Source organism: Alligator mississippiensis, chromosome 1 (genome assembly GCF_030867095.1).
Source record: "Alligator mississippiensis isolate rAllMis1 chromosome 1, rAllMis1, whole genome shotgun sequence".
Classification (NCBI taxonomy): Eukaryota; Metazoa; Chordata; order Crocodylia; family Alligatoridae; genus Alligator; species Alligator mississippiensis.
This window is the reverse complement of record NC_081824.1, coordinates 82634629-82647323: the sequence shown is the minus strand read 5'-3', so window position 1 is coordinate 82647323 and position 12695 is coordinate 82634629. Positions and strand designations below refer to the sequence as shown.

At 42.6% G+C, this 12695-nt stretch overlaps 1 protein-coding gene across 5 annotated transcripts in view; it reads right to left on the bottom strand.

Moving 5' to 3' along the window:
* FHL5 (four and a half LIM domains 5) overlaps window positions 1-12695 on the bottom strand; it is a 44240-nt gene that overhangs the window by 17401 nt on the left and 14144 nt on the right. Inside the window, exons 2-6 of one of the 5 annotated variants that reach the window (XM_006265943.4) lie at window positions 10164-10399; window positions 7932-7989; window positions 7635-7805; window positions 5384-5558; window positions 178-347 (exon numbers count right to left, since the gene is read on the bottom strand). In XM_006265943.4, coding sequence (XP_006266005.1) covers window positions 178-347; window positions 5384-5558; window positions 7635-7793 — 504 coding nt within the window. In that variant the 5' untranslated portion in view covers window positions 7794-7805; window positions 7932-7989; window positions 10164-10399. Of the gene's footprint in view, window positions 1-177; window positions 348-5383; window positions 5559-7634; window positions 10400-12695 lie in introns of all 5 variants that reach the window. The other 4 variants (XM_059732148.1, XM_059732158.1, XM_059732156.1 and 1 more) reach the window with 4 other exon arrangements.

The following is a 12695-nucleotide window of genomic DNA, read 5'->3' as shown; positions in this document are numbered from 1 at the left end:
TGTCTACAGGCACCCCCTAGGTGGGAATGGAAACATTTACAGAGGTTAGTTTAGGCTTGCATTTTCTCCAACCTATGATGCCTTAATTAAAGTATTTTTTTGGTCTAGAACCGCACTGAAAAGTGTGATAGTTTTTAGTATCCAATTTCATCCATTTTATTTTAATTTATTAATTACCTTCTTGCAGGAGTAGCAATGGTGAGCAAACTGCTTCTCAAAACATGGCACACAATAATTCTCATTGTCCTGTGTAATCAAAGGCTTTGTTCCTAATGGTTGCCGGCAGTATTGGCAAACAAAGCAGGTTTCATGCCAGGAACTTCCTTTAAATTCCATTTTACGAGAACCTGAAAAGAAAACCAAGTAAGCAAAAAACCCCCCAGAGTGTAGTACATATAAGTTAGGAAGTCTTATTTCTTTTCTTACTCATCATTCAGTGTTTGAAACTCCACCAAGAAAGTGTTTGGGCCCTGATCGAATACCTAACCCATTATGGGTGTCTATACACATGCTTCAGGGTGGAAGCACATTAATTAGAGTGGCTCTAATTAAAGTGCCTGCAGCATCACGTGTATTTAGCATCTCACACTTAAAAATGGTGGTGGGGGCACTTTAACGAGAATCCATTTTCTTACATATTTCCTTCATCTTTCCTGAATTCATAGATTTCATAGATTTCATAGACATTAGGGCTGGAAGGGACCTCGGAAGATCATCAAGTCCAGCCCCCCGCCCAAAGGGCAGGACGTCAGCTGGGGTCATAGGATCCCAGCAAGATAAGCATCCAGTTTCATCTTGAAGGTGTTCAATGAAGGCGCTTGAACAACCTCCGGCGGCAGGCTGTTCCAGACCTTGGGGGCTCGGACAGTAAAGAAATTCTTCCTTATGTCCAGCCTGAAACGATCTTGTAGTAGTTTGTGACCATTCGTCCTCGTCATCCCTTGGGGCGCTCTGGTGAACAAACGTTCCCCCAGATACTGGTGGTCACCCCTGATAAACTTGTAGGTGGCCATCAGATCACCCCTGAGCCTGCGCTTTTCCAGGCTAAAGAGCCCCAGGGCTCTCAGCCTGTCATCGTAGGGTCTGCTTCCCTGACCCCTGATCATGCGCGTGGCTCTTCTCTGGACTCTCTCAAGCTTCTCCACATCCTTTTTGAATTGTGGAGCCCAAAACTGGACGCAGTACTCCAGCTGCGGCCTCACTAAGGCCGAGTACAGGGGGAGAATGACGTCCCGGGATTTGCTTGAGAAGCATCTATGGATGCAAGCCAGCGTTTTGGTCGCTTTACTAGCCGCAGCATCGCATTGCAGGCTCATGTTCATCTTGTGGTCAATGATGACCCCCAAGTCTCTTTCTTCCATAGTGCTAACCAACATAGCACTGCCGAGCCTATAAGGATGCTGCGGGTTTTTTTTCCCAAGGTGGAGAACCTTGCATTTATCGGCGTTGAACACCATCAGATTCTCATCCGCCCACTTGCTGAGCCTGTCCAGGTCAGCCTGGATCACCCGCCTGTCTTCTGGCGTGGATGCTTTGCCCCAAAGTTTGGTGTCATCGGCGAACTTGGCCAGTCCGCTTCTGACTCCAGTGTCCACATCGTTAATGAAGATGTTGAACAGTATGGGTCCAAGGACAGAGCCCTGGGGGACCCCACTGGTCACAGGACACCACGATGAGTGACTTCCATCAATTACTACCCTCTGGGTCCGACCCCGGAGCCAATTTTCCAGCCAGTGGATCGTGGGGGACCCAAGGCGACAATTGGCCAGTTTCTCCAAGAGACGATCATGGGACACCAGATCGAAGGCTTTTTTGAAGTCAAGATATATGACATCAATCTCATCTCCCTTGTCCAGGTGATAGGTCACCTGGTCGTAGAAGGAAATGAGATTGGTCAAGCAAGACCTACCCGCAACAAACCCGTGCTGGCTATCCCTTAAGATGTTGGCGTTGGCCAGTCCATTAAGGATGGCCTCCTTAATAAACTTTTCTAAGATCTTCCCCGGGATAGAAGTCAGGCTGATGGGCCTATAGTTAGCCAGATCCACTTTCCTCCCTTTCTTGAAGATAGGCACCACGTTGGCCTTCTTCCAGTCTTTGGGCACTACACCAGAGCGCCAAGAGTTTTCAAAGATCCGCGCTAGAGGCTGGGCTATGATGCTCGCCAGCTCCTTGAGTACCCTGGGGTGAAGATTGTCAGGGCCGGCTGACTTGAAGGTATCCAGCTTCTCAAGATGTTCCTTCACAAAGTCAGCATTAATGGAGGGCAGGGGATCACCCTCACCCGGACTTCCCGGCCCTGTAGCAGGCACAGGCGTCCCATGGGGCTGATGAAAGACCGACGCAAAGTACCTATTTAATAGGTTGGCTTTTTCCTGGGCGTCAGTTGCCCCATCTGGTTCAGCAGGGGTCCAACGTTGCCCCTGCTTTTCCTCCGGCTCCCCACATATCTGAAAAAGGACTTTTTATTGTCCTTGATGCTCAAAGCTAGCTGGAGTTCAGTTGCAGCCTTGGCTTTTCTGGTCTGCTCCCTACAGGACCGGACCAGTGCAGAATAATCCTCCTTGGGTCAAACACCTTTGTTAATGAATGTGGGTCCTTATAAAAGTCATTTAATTCATGGCCAATATTTGTTTCTATTAATTTTTCATTTCTTTATCAGAGTGCAAAACACTTACTGTAGTTGATCATTTCCAACCCCTTTCAGATAACCACAGTTCTTAGTTATGTTTTGATGTATGATAAGTGTAGAGGCAATCCTGAAAGAAAGATGCCTAACTAAATGTTTACCAAAAAGTTTGTTTTGTACTTTATTTGTTGGGGCAGACTCCCCCCCACCGCAAAGTCCTTGCATTAACTCCAGTGGTTAGTGTTGCATACGTACTACTCCTATGATTATGACTTTTATAGTTACAAGTCTAGTAGTATTAGCTGCGTTAGTCTAAAGTCAAGGAAAAGGCAGGTTAGATTTGTACCTTATAGACTAACTAATGTAGATAGAGATATATACATAGCTCAAAAATTTGTGAGCTGTAGCATACTTCATCGGATGCTGTGAAGAGACATGCAGAAAGTAGAGTATAAGGAGAGAGAAATGTATAGTCACAAACCACTATAAGGATTCATTCAGTGACTTTACACTAAAGCTTCTTCCTCTTCTGCTTGCATCTTATTGGAGAATGGGGAGGCAGGCAGTTCTAACTTTTTCTCACAGAACACTTTGAAGGGGAAGAAGAGGAGGAGAACTCTTAACAGCTGGTGATTCCTCTCCTCCATTCAGGGAGTGCCTACATCCCAGATGGGAGAACAGTTGTAGAGATGGTTAGAGTTTTCTGCAAGCACTCAGTGGCTCTGCTGTTTCCAGTTCTAGGAAGTTGCAGAACTAGGCCTGGTATCCCTTCATGGTACATCCAATAAAGATACCTTAAGAGAACTAACCTTTTGCTGCTATCTTTGCCTGTTGGGGCTTATCAACCTGAAGTTAGTGATTAGAAGCTTAGAAGATGCAAGTACGAAGTAGAAATAAAGAAGCTTCACTCTGTGGGGCTGCCAATGTATGTTACTAATTTATTTACTCTGCTATTTCCACACCGAGTAGAGAATTCTAGAAATTCTGTCATTTCTTTTTACCAATTTTAAGGCAACTTGTAATGTATGAATGTGTAGGAACTCTAAAGGAGGCAGTATAATAATGCTAAACCCTGATGTCACCATTTGCACTTATAGTAAGGGATTATCAACACACTACTACTTTTCCTATAACAGTACAGTTCAGGGCTTTCCAACTTCTAAGCAGCTGGGGGCCACACATCCCAGGAGTCATACCAGTAGGGCCCCCACACCCCGTGGGCTGTACACCCTATAGATGCCTTTCCTATCTGCTACACCAGGTGCCAGCAACATCCTGCACTGCATGCCCATTAGTCCCCCTCACTGCTACACCTGCGACCCTCCCTCCACTGCTGTACTGAGTGCCTGAGATCCTTTCCACTACTGGTGCACTATGTGCCTGTGACCTACCAGTTGGAACACCAGTTGAAACACCCTGATGTAGTTAAAATAGTATAACAGGGCGAATACAATTATACTGGTATAAAATGTGCTTTGAAATGATATATAGATTATCCCTCTGCCTGCAAAGGGAAATAAACTGTATAACCATATAGCTCCATTCACACTAGGCAGTGTATGTGTTTAAATAGTCCAACATTAAAATAATACTCCTAACCAAAATAGTTTATATCAGAAAAAAACTCATATGTAGACCAGACCTATGTATTTTGGAATCAATATCTCATTAGCTAGAATGCTAATTAGATTAGATAGCCATTAGATTATCTTTCTTATATCTGTTTTAAAACTTCATCTGATGCTTCAAAGGGACATGCAGAGAGCAGGCTATCAAATAGAGTGATTTGAATACAAAAGACAGGGAAGGGAGGGAGGTGGGGAAAATGGGAGCAAACAAGTAATAAATCCATAGGGACATAGGGGTCTAAAATGCTAATCCAAGTAATGGGATAAGAATCCATAGTCCCTGCTTGACTAGACTTAACATAATCTGGCCTGTGAGCGATTTGTTCTAGTTTCATGTTCAAGTTGACTTTTAAAATCCTGTTGTTTAAGAACAGCTACTCTGAGGTTAGTGATGGGCTGTCCCAGAAGTGTTAAAATGTTCTGCCAGAGGCTTCTGTGTGTTTTTGGATTTGATACATATCAGTATGCCCCTCATTCTTTCAAATAGGGATTGCTCAATCTGTCCAATGTAGACAGCAGAAGGGCACTGGAAGCAGGTGATGGAGTCTATGACATTGGTATAGGAGTTGGTGAATGACCTTCAGAAGTTATAATCCATGTTGTTTGATGCAGTGATGATGTGGGCTGTACTGATGAGGGGACACAGCTTGTATCAAGGTCCTGTTGCAAGGCCTGGTGCCCTCAGTGAGAATAAGAGTTTGGTAGTCTGTTGCTTGAGAGTTGGCATTTGAGGTCGAGGGGCTGTCTGTAAGGGACAGGTTTAAAGATGATTTGAACATGTTACTGCTCATACTAATGCTTCCACAGGAGCTTGTATAATGGTAGATTTCTTGAGAACTGGCCTTGCTTATGCGAGCAATGCATCTGCATATGTCTGCATTTTGTTTTATTCTTTGTGATATTGTGTGTGTGTAATGCCATGAAGACGCAATGTTAAACAGCAGGTGAGAGAGGATGACAGGAAGGTGGGTACACTCAGGGGAAGATTATATAGTATACCTGAATGCTGTACTAGAAAGCAAGAAATTATACTTCATTTATACCTTGACTACTGAAGTGCTTGCATTTAATTAAAAATGCAATACGACTGTTTCATTTATTTAGTGAAGTGTCCTTGTTATCTTACCAGGCATAATGGTCTTCTTACAGTGGAAACACTTAGATGAATACATATTAGAATAACACTCAGTACACAGCAAGAGCTCGTCCTTGACAGCGAAAGGCTTTTCCACCAAAGAGTGATTGCATTTGGCACACTTGAAACACGCTTCATGCCAGTGGCGGCCTTTATAGGCGAGGTCCTTAAAGAGAGTAAGTGCTTGTTAATGAAATGCATTGTTTAAAATGGCATTTCTCAACCCGGGGGTTGTGACCCAAGGCGGGTCACAACAATATATGAAAGGGTCGAGAGTAAACTTTAAAAATGGATCAACAAACTTTAAAAATGGATTCTCCTTTAAATAAGAAAAACGTGGGGAACTGTGGCTTTTCCCTTGCAGCCAGGCAGAGTTCTAGCCTTCAAGGGACTGCTTGGGGGCCCCCTGCCCCACACACTGGGAGGCTGGGGCCGGGGGGGGGGCAGCCCCTTTATTTCAGCCCTACTATGGGGGCAAGGGTGGCACAGGTGCCAAGGCACACAGTTGACAGCTCAGAGGTCTCAAGTTTGAGGCTGTAGCAGAAGTGCTCAAGGCGCAGCCTGTCAGATTCCAATGAATCTGCAAATTCTACTAAATGCCTTGTCACAAGGACATGAGAAAGGCCTGCTATATTTTCCTGCCCGGTATCTGTTAGCTCTTTGTCCTGGGAAGCAACAATAGTTTGGTTCTCATCCTGACCCACACTTACTAGGGGGAGCATTAACTAGTAGGAAGATACTGCTACATGCTTTGTTTAAAAATTTAATAATTTTGAGGTAAGAGGGGCAGGCCTCATGACACAGGCTCTCTGTGTTGATGGTTTGGCCACATATAAAAGTTTGCTTTGAAAATGCTGGCCATACAATTTTGGGACAGTCTGTAATACATATGCACTTCACTCCCCTCCCCTCTCCCAGTACTTTTCATATCTCCCTGGAGTATGCAGATAGTATCCTCTTTTGCCTACAGGAGGTATGTGAAACGGAGGGAAACACCTGGAGGATTTATGCCTTTTTTACTCCAGTAGAGCCAGTACAAAGGGGCCATAGGAGACAGGTGAAAAAAATCACTCACTTCCCAGCAAAGGGGCTATGGTACAGGTAAACCCACACACATTTCTGGCTGTGTGTTAAAAACAAATAAAAGGTAAGTGTTTTGAGAGTTCATTTGACTCTAAAATTTGAAATGAAATGTAGGGTTTGTGAGTTGAAACCAAAGTAGAAAAACTGACCAAACCCACTAAGCATCTCCTAATTCTAATGAAATTTCCCAAAGGGGTAGATGGATGGAAGGCAAAGTCCAGAAAGTTGAACTATGCTTGGTTTGGCTGTGGCTGTCACTGAGATTTCATTTATGAAACAAGCCAGGCACTGTGAGATGAGAATTAAGCTTCCATATTTCAACTAAAATATTTTAATCAAAATATGCCCTCTCAAGGCATTTTGTTTACAAAGAAAGACTGTAACAAAAATGATAAATACTGTTTCCTTCCAGCTGAATGCCTGCGTGTTAACTCAGAATTTGCAGTTGGAGTGATTTATATATGGTGTGAAGTCATTCTTCACTGGACATCTCTCAGAAGCATTTACTGTAAAGTTTCCTGAGGTCTTACCAATTAAATTGCTGGCAAGATAGAGTAAGAAGAGTATGGAACTACTGAGTGTACTAGATGAAGGGTCAAGTTGAAACAAGGTAAGGTAACTTTCTACAATAACCAAAGCTTTCTATTATAACCAGAACTGTACATATAACAAACCAAAACATATTCCCACACTAAATAGAGCTTTTAATATCCCCCAAAGGGAAGAGTGGTCAGTGTGTTTTCTGGATGGGTGCCATCCACAAGTTTTTTTTACAGACTTCTTCATAGTCTTTATATAGGAAACTAAATGATGGCGAGAAATGGAACCCTCCTACCTAGTCGTGGACTACTCCTACTCTACAGTTTCCACACGGTGCTTCTCCCTTACTGATCCACCTGAGTGTAAATCCTCTGAACCCTGCACATGTTTCTGGATCAATCTATTGCTATTAAGTACAGAGGTTTTCTCTCCCACATTCGGGGATATAGAGACTGTCTCTACTATGCATAACTTCTCTTGCTGTGATCTCCATACCCATGGAGGGATACAGCATACTTGTGTAATAGGGAGGAATTTGTGTGGAAGCTCCCCATCTAAGATAGGGAATTCATTCTGTGACTCAACACTAAAGAAGGATAGGACCAAACAAAATGTTTACCTTGGAATCACATTTAATAGGCATCTTGCACTCTTCGCAGGAGTTGGCGAAAAGGCTGTCGTAACATGTAACACAGTAAGCATTCTCTTCTTTCAGTGCAAACTTCCTTCCTCGAAGGGATTCCATGCAGTATTGACAGCCTGTGTCTTTACTTGTCATTTTTGGCTTCTACTGTTCAGGGAGAATGGAACATTTATTGATTTAATGTATGAAACGTTATGGTCCATGTAAAGTCATTCAGAGGAGAGTCAGGCATTATTCGTGCAAGTTAGAAGAGGAATTCTGTTGGTTACTTACAGCACCCTGGGTTTTCAACTCTGGAATCATTCAGTGACAAAACGCCAGTCTTTGCTGGCTACGTAAAACAGAACAAGAATATTATCTCAGTTTAGTCTGTTTATATATTTGTACCAATACTCCTGACATTTACATTCTTTGCTGTTGATATATAAACATCTTGGATAAGAAGAGTAGAAAGAAAATCTATGGGAATGAAATGGGGCTTTTGGGATGTTGAGTAGACCATCATTTGTGCAACCATTTATCCAGTGATCTAAAAACTGCCCACTCCAGCCCCTTACACCCACCACAGTAACAAAGCAGGTTATGAAAACAAGCACCCAGACACCCTACAGAGTGCCACAGGGGGGAAAAAAAGCAAGGAGGATAAGGGTGCACCTACTAGCCTGCCTCTATAGTGGAAGAGAAGCTATTACATGAATATGTACCCTGCATTACAGAGGGGGACAAAAAACCCTGCAGTCCTTGCTAATTTGACCTGGGGAAAAATTCCTTCCTGACCCCAGATCTGGCTTTTGGTTTGACCCTGAATGGAACAGCAGGATTGTCCAGCCAGATACCTGATATGCTTTCAAATACTGGCAGAAGCACCCAAGTCAAAACTCCCACTCTAGCTGTAGCCAATGTCCACATGTTTAGAGAAAGGAAAACACCTTCCCCTGTGCCAAAGCCAATAAAGCATCCAGGACTGAACAAATTTCTTCTTGGAACATGCAGGTAACAGTAGAAGCCTGGGATTACCAGACACCTCCAGATAGGTATGTTTCTTCCAAACACGATAGGATATACTATACTTGAATCCACACAATGTATGGACTATATATGGATTATTGACCCAAGATCACCCATTCCATCATATTACCTTTGCATAAACCCCCAAGCGACTCCGATTTGCCACTATTTTGTTTGGAAGATCATTCCAAAACTGCACTCCTCTGCTTGTTAGAAACTTGCTTCTAAATTCTAGTTTAAATTTGTTCATAGCTAGGTTTTCAATGTTTGATCTTGGGTTGATACTGTTTAGCTTAAAAAGCCCTTCTCGCTCCCTGGTATTTGCTCTGCAGACATAATTATAAGATGCATGAGAATTAGAGGTACTTTTATCCCCTCTAAAACCATTTAAATTCCTTACTTCATTCTACTTCATTCCCCCATACAGAATTATTGTTGCAGAAAATTAATAAACTTTAGGGTTTCCTCTGTGTTGTTAGAGTTCTAAAAGATAACCAGGAGACAGAACTGTGGAACATAATCCTGTAAACTCTGCATTTTGACCATAATTTGGGATGTCAGAAATAAGTGAGGATGGAGGAGAATATAGGTGAAACAATGTGCCATAGAGAAACTAAACCTATTTGTGACATCCTTACATGCCATCATGATCTATAAGGTCAGGCAAGAGCAATGCCCTATAAGTACCATTACGAAACCAGGTCTGGTTGGTGAAAACATGCTGAAGTCATTCTCTGCAGTCACTCCTCAGCTCTGGAACTCCCTCCCTCTTAAAGCTTGCCACAGCCAAAGCCCGAAAATCTGTCAGAAGCACTATAAGACCTTTGCATATGGGCAAGCATGCACCAAACAAAACTAAGATGGCATGTTTAGGAGACTTTCTAGTACCTTGTTAAGTTGTTTTGGTTCTCTTGTCGCTCTCCTGTTTTTAAGTTATTTGGTTTTTGTACTGTACCTTGTTGGGAAGCATGGCATATTAATCAAATGAATAAATAAATAAATAAAATGAATCCCCCTACTCTTCCCTGAAATATACCAGGTACAATGTTTTGTACTGGATTCTAGGGAATGGATATTCAGAACATGAGGCACTGTGGATGAAAGATATTTCTCAGAATGAAAGTGACTGATTGAACAGCTGATAAACCAAGGTTGCAAAGTCTTGGTGTAGGGCAGAGGTCACCAACCAGTGGATCTTGATCCACCAGTAGATCTCAGAACCTCTTGAAGTAGATCCAAGGTTGGGGTGGGGGTCTGAGTGTTTGCATGCCTGCACATGCACCCCCCAGTCCGGCAGATCAGTCTGTGGGGGAGGGAAAGGGCGGGGGCTTGATCGAGGCCGCTGCGGTAAGGGACAGTGCTGCAGAGGCAGGAGCAGGAATAAGTTGTGTGGGGCCCTGGCTGGGTGGGACTTACCTGCTAGGGTGGTGTGTGCCCAAATAATTTTCTCTCTCTCTGCCTCAATCTGCCCCCTTCCTTCCCTCCCCACAAACTTACCTGCTAGGCTGGGGGATGGGGAGGGGAGGGGAAGGGCAGGGGTGGTGGCAATGCACGGTGGATCTCAGGTTGCTTTTAAAATGCCAAAGATGATCTGCTACTTGAAAAGGTTGGAGACCACTGGTGTAGGGTGATTTAAACTTTTCCTGCTTAACAGTTTCCCAGATGGTCTTTTGCAGTCTCTCTCTTTCTCCCTCTCGCTTTCAGATCCTCATCCTGGAAAACCAGAAGTCCATCTTAAACAGATATAAAATGGACAAGGAAATCTAAGTTAGCTGGCCTGATTTGCTAAGACCATTTAAATCTAAGTTAGCTAAATATAACTTTGCTAAATCTAAGTTAGCTGACTCAAAATCAAATTTATCTTTTGCTGTTGTTGGAAAAAAATTAGTCCTTTGCTTTTCTCCCATCCTTCTGTATTGCCATATTTCATCTAGGACATGACTTGGCAGTACCAGAATACTGTGAGAAAATTGGTAGTTCCATGCCAGCCAGTTGCAGGAAATGCCATAAATCTACTACTAGCCCAGTCTCATGAGTTTTTCTTCCTTCATTTTTTCAGGTCAAAGAGGTCTGGATAAGCATCCAAACATTGGGCGCCTGTAAATCCTTGGAACTGTGAACCTTATGAGCCTTGTGGGGATGGAGACTTATTTAAATCTTGTTATTGAGAGTTGAATCAACAGCACTTGGCTAAAATTGGGATTTTGTTCCTGGGAATGAGGAAAACAGAATCCAAAATATTCCCAGTGAAACAAAATTAGAAACATCTGCTGCACCCATTAAAATCCATAGTTTATTAACTCATCAGTGAGTGTCAATCTGCAGTTAGTGCCAACAGTCATGAAAAGTTAGAGGATATAAAAAGAACTAATAAAGATTCTTAAAATATTTTTGTATCAGCTGACCAAAGTCACTTGAAGTTTTCCATATACTGCTAAACTATGTAGTAAATTACAGCTGATATAAACCATATGTAAAGGGTGAAAAATAAGAAAGTGTGAAATTACATATTATATTTAAATGGGTGATTCTCAACCAGGGTGCCATGGGGTACCATGCAAAGTGTTAGACTCAAAGCTCCCCTTGATAAATTGAAGGCACCCCTCACTAGGGCCAAGGCACCCTTCACAAATGTCAAAAACGCATTCAAACCATTCTGACCTGCTGTTGTCTTTCTGAGTTCTTTGCTGCAGAAGAATTGCTCTGTTATGCTAAAAACAGACAACCAGCTTGGTTCAAATTACAGTGTTTTATCCTGTGGCAAACCCCAGACTTTACAGATGAAGAACATTAAATACCCGTGAATTCTACAAATTAACACTTTGTTTTGCAAAAATTGTAGCTATTTGGGGTTAATTGACATTTAAAGCCTTGCGTGCAAACAATCCATGTGTGTCATATCCCAGACCAATCAGTGTCATATTAAACCAGTTGACTGTTCTTAGCCTTATTTTTCTGTAGTCAAAAGTAAAGTGAAAACTAAGATCTGACATTTTCTGAGGGGTGCTTTGATTCTAGTGAGGGGTGCTTTTGGTTTATTAAGAGGAGCTTTGAGAATAAAAAGGTTGAGTACCACTGCTCTAGTATTTTTCACTAATAAAACAGAGTGGAATCTAAGAGCTGACATTTTCTGAGGGGTGGCTTGAGGCTAAAAAAGGTTGAGAGCTGACTTAGATCATACTAAAGCTGTGGAATGTTAAGCGATGCTGAAGACCGAATGTGCTGTTAAGGCCATTTCTTGCCTGCACAATTCTGACTTGCATCTAGGGGGCTGGCAAGCAGGGGCATGGCTAGGACCCAGGACACCTGGGCTCTGTCTCTGTTCTTGGGAGAGTAGGAGGAGAACTGGCAGTGGTGCATCCTGCGTTGCTGGAGGACTGCAGATTGCTCATTTTATCTCCGTGGAGCAGACTGAAGTTAGCTAACATAAATTAGGTAGCACAGCCCAGGTATTCCTTGCCTGAAGTGGTGTAACTTTGAGTGAGATGCTCAGAGGGCACTAAACCTGAGTTTTAATGAGCTTTAATGTGTGGATGTTTACATTTTAAGTGCCCTTAGGATGGTCCAAGTGTAACATGTAACTTTACCCAAAGCCTAATAAGAAGTAGGAAGGAGTTAATTTTAAAACAGCATCTGTTCTGTTTAGGCTATTCAACTATTTTCTCATGTGTCCATTGTCCAGCTCATACCCATACCACATCTTTAAAAGATTCCTTTTTTCTTCCTATGTTGAGGACTGTCAGATATCCAAAGGAAAATTTAAGCTATAAGAAAGTGTAGCTGATGAAGCCAATTAACAGTAAATTCAAGCTAAGGACACAATGTTTTTATTCTGTTCCCTAGGGGACTGTGGCATGATTGTAAAGTAAGGGCAAGGGAGGAATACAAAAAGCTTGTCTTAGATAAAAAATAAAGACTTCTTCATTTGGCACAAGCTGTGGAAAACTTTGAAGACCCTGCACATAAAAAAAACCCTTGAGTTGAAGTGATTTATTATTTTTCTAACTGTTCTGAATCTTTGCACCATCA